General features: G+C 39.3%; 1 protein-coding gene across 1 annotated transcript in view; it reads right to left on the bottom strand.

Moving 5' to 3' along the window:
* Window positions 1-7,647, bottom strand: part of ACAD11 (acyl-CoA dehydrogenase family member 11) — a 98,146-nt gene extending 90,499 nt beyond the window's left edge. The window contains exon 1 of the mRNA XM_005545782.5: window positions 7,472-7,647. Coding sequence (XP_005545839.3) covers window positions 7,472-7,620 — 149 coding nt within the window. The 5' untranslated portion in view covers window positions 7,621-7,647. The remainder of the gene's footprint in view (window positions 1-7,471) is intronic.
* Between the last annotated feature and the right edge of the window lie 92 nt (window positions 7,648-7,739).

Genomic DNA, 7,739 nt, shown 5'->3' on the forward strand with positions numbered 1-7,739 from the left:
TCCCAATTCCCACGTGTCGTGGGAGAGACCTGGAAGGACGTAATTGAATAATGGGGGTGGGTCTTTCCTGTGCTGTTCTCATGATGGTGAATAAGTCTCATGAAATCTGATGGTTTTATAAAGGAGAGTTCCCCTGCACACACTCTCTCTTGCCTGACTCCATGTAAGACATCCCTTTGCTCTTCGTCTTCTGCCATGATTGCGAGGACTCCCCAGTCATGTAAAACTGTGAGTCCATTAAACCTCTTTCCTTTATAAATTATCCAGGCTTGGGTATGTCTTTATTAGCAACATAAGAACAGACTAATACATTCTTTCTTAACTAGGTTAAATTTGATAGTAAATTATATAACCACTACCTTGAATACACCTTCAGTACACTTCACTTGCCCTTTCCTCACTTCATGGTGTTTGCTTGGCAAAACTTCCATCCATGTTAAATCCATTTTTTTTTTTTTTTTTTTTGCTTACAGTGATATAACTGGCCATAGCTGAAGAAAGACACATACAGTCATAATTACTGTTTTAGGTTAGGTTCCCAATAAACAGATCATGAGAAAAAAAATTATATACAAGTGACTTATTAAGGAAATGTTTGGGGAACTAATAAGAAATTTGAGGAAGCAGGTCAAGAAAGGGGAGAAAGACAAGCGAGGGTGTGGTCTAAGACAAAGTCCCTTAGAGGGTAGCTTCAGCCTGATCTCACCAGTGTGTGGGTGGGGGTAAAGATAATGGGAGAACTCTGCCGTGTCGAAGTTCAAAACATGTCTCTGAAGCAAGGATAATGAAGATTTCATACTTCTGAATCACTAGTGGTTAAGGTCCATCTCAGGTACTACAACAGTAAGAGCAAAGTGTGCTCCAGCAGCCTGAGGGCAGTTTGCGAAAAAAAGAGCCATGTTCATTGGAAGCAAAAACCAACAAAGGCAAGACATGTACAGCAACACTAAGAAGGGATCCAAGAGGATCTGGACAAAGCATTAATAATATCTACTGAAATATCTATTCTTGCTTCAAATTCATGACCTCAGCAAACCTCAAAATGAACCGCATCTGGCAATCATATTTCCTTAGCTCATTCATTCTCCCATTCTCTTGGATGGCTGTTTCATAATTCTCTCTCCTCAAACCTCAAACACTTTCTTCTCCATCTTCATTCTCAGCTACTTAATTACCTAGTTTCCTATTTCAACGAGCAAATAGGAGCAATCAGATGAGAACTTCCACAAGCTTACACTACTGTATCTACTGCATACAATAATCTGTACCCATATATTCTGTCTTCCCTCCAGAGTCTGCAGAAGGATGTGCACATTTCTAAGGGCAGCCCCTTCTCTTGCATATTAGATTCCTGCCTTCTGAAGGATTTCTTTCCAGGTCTCTCTCCTACACAAAATTTTCTCTTCTAGATTATTGTCATCAGCATACAAATATGTTATTTTTAAAAAAGCTTTGTCTTGACCTCACTTCCCCCTCTACTTAAAACATTTCTATTTCCTTTTGTAGAAAAACTCCTCAAGAGTTTACACATCCTCCTATCTTCTTAAACCCATTTCAATCAAGCTTTCATTCCCTTCTTTCCATTAATACTACTTTCTCAAGATCACTAATACAAACCATGGTTTTCCCCCACCTCTTTGGCCACTTCTTCTCAGATTCCTTTGTAGGTTTCTCTTAATCTGCCAACTTCTTAATATTGGGGTGCCTTGGACTCAGTCTCTAAACCTCCTCTCTATGTGAACTATTTTCTAAGATCTTCGATCTCATGTCTTTAAATATCTTCTTTTGGTCGATGACTCCCAAATTTATATGTTTAGTCCAGATCGCTGCCCCAACCTCAAGATATAACCAATTGCTTACTATACATATCTACTTGGATGTCCAAAAGGCACCTTGAAACTCAACACTCCAAAACTGAGTTCCTCAAATTCCCCCCAAATCTGCTTTCCTATAGTCATCTATATTTCAGTTCATAATAACCCTATACTTTAAGTTACCAAGGAAGAAATGAAATAATCTTCGTCTCTTCCTTTCCTAGCCCACATCTAATCAGTTAGTAAATCCTTCACAATACAGTTATGCATTGCTTAATGACAGAGATATGTTCTAGAAAATATGTTAAGTGATTTTTGTCACATATAAACATCCTAGAGTGCACTTACACAAACCTAGATGGTATAGCCTACTATGCACTGATACATAATTATGTTTTGTGATCCTAAATGTCTCAAAATTGAGTCACTTATGACAGGTGACTCAGCTTACAGTGAAATCACTGACCCCTCAGAGTAGTAAGCATATGGACTGAGGTGATAAGATAGCATCTGCTGTGGCCAGGCACCCCGACACCTGACAAGAAAGTGAAACTAAAAGTTAGCTGAAGATAATGGCCATGGACACTTCTGTGGGGAGCTGTAAAAGCCTCAGAGAAGCCAGAAACATGGCTGAGATGCCTGCAGAATCCCTGCCCATGAGAACTCTGAGGCCTCCTTTCCTCTGGCTGTGGTAAGCCCTCTGGGAAAAGAGCAGCTACCCACCACCCGGGTCAGTGGGCATTCTGAGGAAAACCAAACCTGGTTTTCTCAGTCAGTGTGCTGGTCTCCCAAGCTACTTGCTGTGTTTCCCCTCTCTATTACTGCCTATGTGTGTTGGATAGAGTTACATGATTGTTGTGTGGAAGCCACACAATAAACCGTGAATTCTTATGCCTTTAATTGGTACTGATTCACTGTGAAACTTCTCGGCTGGTTGGAGTTAGCATAAGTAGGCTGATTCGAACCCAACAGGACATACCTGAGCTCTATGGTACAGCCTGCTGCTCCTAGGTTATAACCTGTGCAGCATGTGACTGTACTGAATACTACAGGCAATTAGTTGTAACACAATGATAAGCATTTGTGTATCTAAACATATTTAAACATAGAAAAGGTTCAGTAAAAACACAGTATTATAATCTAATGGGACCACTGCCATACATGCAGTCTGTCATTGACCAAAACGTCATTATGCAGCATGTGACTGCATACTTACACTATGACCACTTCTCACCTATTCTACACTACCACTCTGATCCATGCCACTAATATCTCCCTGCTGGAACACTGTAATACATTGGTGTCCTTGCTTCTGCCCTTGGCCCCTTCAGTCAACTCTCTACACAAGAAGCAGAGATTCTGGGTTTTTTTTGTTTGTTTTTTTAAGATAGATTACTTCCCTCCTCTGCTCCAGCCTGTTTTAAGTCTCTCCCCACCTCAATTCAAAGTAAAAGCCGAAGTCTCTACATTGCCTGACAGGGTCCCTGTTGCCCTTGCTTACACTACTTCAGGCATTTGGGCTGTGTTTCCTCAACACACTAGGCACACACCCCTTTCAGGGCCTTTGCATTAGCAGTCCCCTCTGTCTGGAACCACTTTTCCTGGATATTTACATGGCTCACATTTTCATCCCTCTTCAAGTCTTTGCTGAATGCCATGTGCTCAAGGAAGCCTTCCTGCCCCACACCCAAATATTCCCTGTTCTTTTTTCCTCCATGTTACATATCAACTTCTACATTGTAAAGTTCAGAAGTAGATTTTCCTGTCTGTCTTCTACAAATAAAATGGAAGTTCCAGGGAGGCAAGATTATTGTTATATCCTCAGTGGTTGAGACAGTGCCAGATACATATTAGGCACTCAGCTGCAAATCACAAGTTTTGTTGTATCAAGCCATATAATGCTTTCATTATTGATTAGTTCTAAATATTTTATATTTCCAATAGGATTTAATTTTTGCAAATTTTAAAAGTAAATCTTGCAGATAAAAAGAGTATTTACAAAATTGGTAAGGCATGAGGAATAGTAATGCCACAAACACGACTTTCACTACCCAGAGAAAATTATTGTCTTTGAAACTCTGTATGTCCCTCCCCTTGAATAACTACTGTTTTGAATTTTATATTTATCATTCCCTTGAAGTTTATCTCTGTACACAATATACTGTTCATTTCTTCATGTTTTTTATTCTGTGTTATGTATAGCTGCAGCTGAATCATTTTCACTATTGTATGGTACTCCATTATGTGAATACACTGCAATTTATTCATCCATTCTCTATAGACGTTGTGTTGTTTCCTGGATTTTTGCTATTACAAACAGTACAACGAACATCTTTGTAGATTGTCCCCTTATACTCTAGTATAGGAAAAGTCTCAGGAGTATACATCTATGAGTAGAACTGCTAGTTCATATGGCATGTGTATCTTCCCAACTTCATTTTTTACAAGATCATGTCAAGTTGTTTTTCAATAGTAGCTATACTAATTCACACCCCTATATGAGTCCCTGTTGCCCCATATTCTGACCAATGCTTGATATTGTTAATTTTTTTTTTTCTTTGAGATGGAGTCTGCCTCTGTCTCACCCAGGCTGGAGGGTAGTGGCACAATCTCAGCTCACTAAAGCTTCTGCCTCCCGAGTTCAAGCAATTCTACTCCCTCAGCCTCTCGAGTAGCTGGGATTACAGGTGCCCATCACCACATCCAGCTAATTTCATATTTTTAGTAGAGATGGGGTTTTACCATGTTGGCCAGGCTGATCTCGAACTCCTGACCTCAGATGATCCACCCGCCTCAGCCTTCCAAAGTGCTGGGATTATAGGCATGAGCCACTGTGCCCGGCCTATTGTCAAATTTTTTAAAAGAAGTCAATCTGGTGGTGTGAAATGGTTTCTCATTGTGTTGTTTTTTTCTTAATTTGCATTTCCCTTATTACTACAGTATAATGAAGTTGAGCACCTTCAAGTTTTCACCTATTTTTCTGGTGAGCTATTATAGTTATATTCTGAATATTTTAACCATTATGTGCACTGAAAATATTTTCTTTTGTCTTTTGACTTTAAGAAGTCTTTTAATGAACATTTATCATTTCCTTTGTGGTTTCTGCTTTTGTCTTTAAAAAATTTTCTTATCTAAGTCATAAAAATAACTTACACATCTTCTAAACATTTATAGTTTTGCCTTTAACATTCAATTCTTTTATCTACCTGAAACTGTGTGAGATAAAGAGTCTAATTTCTATTTCTTAATACAGATAACAATTATTCCAGTATAACTTCTTGAAAAGTTCTTCTTTCCCCCCCACTGACTCTCAGTGCCAACACCGTCACATATCAAACTTCTATAAATATGTGGGTCTTTCTGTCAACTCTCTATTCTATTTCATTGGTTTGTCTATCTCTGTGCTAATATCATATCATCTTAATTCAAATTTCCCAACTTGTGGTTCTTTAAAAATGTTTCTTCTATCCTTAGCCCTTCGCTCTTACATATAAAATTTAGGAGCACTTTTTCAAATTAGAGAAAAAAATTAGGATTTTGATTGTCATTGTTTTGAATCAATAGATCGATTGGAAGAAAAAAGTTTGCAATACTGTATATTCCTATTCAACAACATGACATCTCTCATTTTTTAAAATTCTTTTTAAGGTCCTAATAAAAGTTTTATCATTTCTCTACAAAGGTATTGCACATCTCTTATTTAGGTAATTTATATTTTTGATGCTCTTATAAGTTTTTGAAAATTACATTTTAACTGTTGCTAAAGTAGAGAAATGTAGTTGATTTCTGTACACGGAACTTTGACAGTTTTCTACTGTTTGTGTAGATTATTGGGTCTTTAATCCATGAATCAATTAATTTATAAACATGTATTTGTTAGCTGTCTTTTGTTAAACTTTTGGCATTTAAAAAAACACATTTTCTTTCTTTCTTTCTTTCTTTTTTTTTTTTGAGTCTCACTGTGCCACCCAGGCTGGAGTGTGGTGGTGCAATCTCAGTTCACTGCAACATCCCTCTCCTGGTTCAAGTGATTCTCCTCTCTCAGCCTCCCAAGTAGCTGGGACTACAGGCACATGTCACCACGCCTGGCTAATTTTTGTATCTTTAGTAGAGATGGGGGTTTCACCATGTTGGCCAGGCTGGTCTTGAACTCCTGACTGCAAGTGATTCACGTGCCTCCGCCTCCCAAAGTGCTAGGATTACAGGTGTGAGCCACTGCACCTGGCCAAAACACATATTTTCAAAATATAAAGATTGATTATTTTGAATTTTTGAGACTTCCTTCATGGCCTATGTGTTTTCAATTTTTATAAACTTTTTCAACGTGTCCTAGAAATGAATGCGTGTTCTCTGTGGGATCCAGAGTTCTGTATATATTTGTCAAACCAAGCTTATACAACATTTCTGGAGGCAATTTTTATACCAAACTAATTTCATTTTTTAAACACGATTATGGTTTAACATTCAGCTTGGTTCAGAATTAAGTCTCTTTCAGTTATGTACCTCTTCAACACTCCTACAATATGGACGTTACTATTTCCTGTTTGCCAAAGCAGGACTAGATGCTCAAAGGGCAACTTGTCCAAACTCCACAGGAATTGAAATAGTTGAAATTTGAACTTTGATCTGTTTTAGTTTGTTACAACACGAGGCTTCTGGCCCAGAAATCTCAGCTATTCTTTATTCCACCTTTACCTTCATCCTCCAATATCTACTAGGACATGGGACCTTTTGATTCTACACCCTAAAATGTTCCCTGATCAATCTCATTTATTACTATTTTCATTTTCACCAAAATCAGTAGTCAAAGAATATAAATGCCAGTGATAAAATACCACTAGCATACTGTGTTGTTGCAATTTTTACGACCTTTCACCTATATTACGGTACTTCATTTCATTAATAAGACTAATTAAAATAGGTATTACAACTTAGGAAACCGGTTCTCAGGAGTGTTTATGTAACATATTTAAACTCCCAGACAGCAAGTGACAGATCCAGTTTTCTGAATGATAGGACTCTTTCTATAGCCCTGTATTAGTAACAATGTTATTTTTAGAATAAAGTTTTAAGAATGTATCATCTATTGTAAAACATCAGACTAAAGCCAGATTCCCGGTAGGGAACGGTATTCTCAGGATCCTCTCACCCAGTTGCATTACCTCACTTCAAAAAACCTGAGGCCCAAAGTGGTGCTGTGACCTCCTAAGTGGAAAAGCTAGTACTCGAATTCGGATCCTTCATCTGGTGTCATTAACTCAGCCTCCCGGAATACCGCCAATCAAACGGAATTACACCAGCTTCTCAGAAAAAGATCTAATGGTTGTATTACAAAAGAAGGCATCTATTTCTCAGAATTTCTAGCCTTAATTGCCTTGGTGAATCCTCGAGGGACATAAATCCATCCTTTAACAACGATTCCTTTGGATAGTGGAATGGTGAACGTTATTGCGCTTCCATTACCGCCCTCCAATTGGAAAGACCCCAGCATCGAATTCGGGAGGCATGCAATAGCAGCTCATGCCTGCAGGGTGCGTCCACCGACTGCAGGAAAAGCAGTCGGGGTGGGAGAAACTTCGGAAACCACCCAGGGCCAAAGGAAGGAAAAGGCAATGCACAAATTTGTTTCCGCTGGAGGCAAAGGCTGGCGTCGATACCTGTACTGGGCAATGGTCAGCGTAGCCTCACGTTCGGCCCCAAAGCCAGGCAAGTGCTGGTTTAGGTAAGCCTCCAGGGACTTGCTGTCGAACTTGTGCTGGGGCAGCATTTCGTCCACATTGGGCTCGCCAGTAGCACCTAGCTTCATGATCGCCCCCGCAGGCCACAGCAAAGCGTAATCCACAGGTCTGGAGCGCAGAAGTCCTTCAGGATTGGGCAACGCCCCCAGAGCACGGGGTCTGGTTCCAGCCAACCACATACACCCTA

Source organism: Macaca fascicularis, chromosome 2, assembly GCF_037993035.2.
Source record: "Macaca fascicularis isolate 582-1 chromosome 2, T2T-MFA8v1.1".
Taxonomy (NCBI): domain Eukaryota; kingdom Metazoa; phylum Chordata; class Mammalia; order Primates; family Cercopithecidae; genus Macaca; species Macaca fascicularis.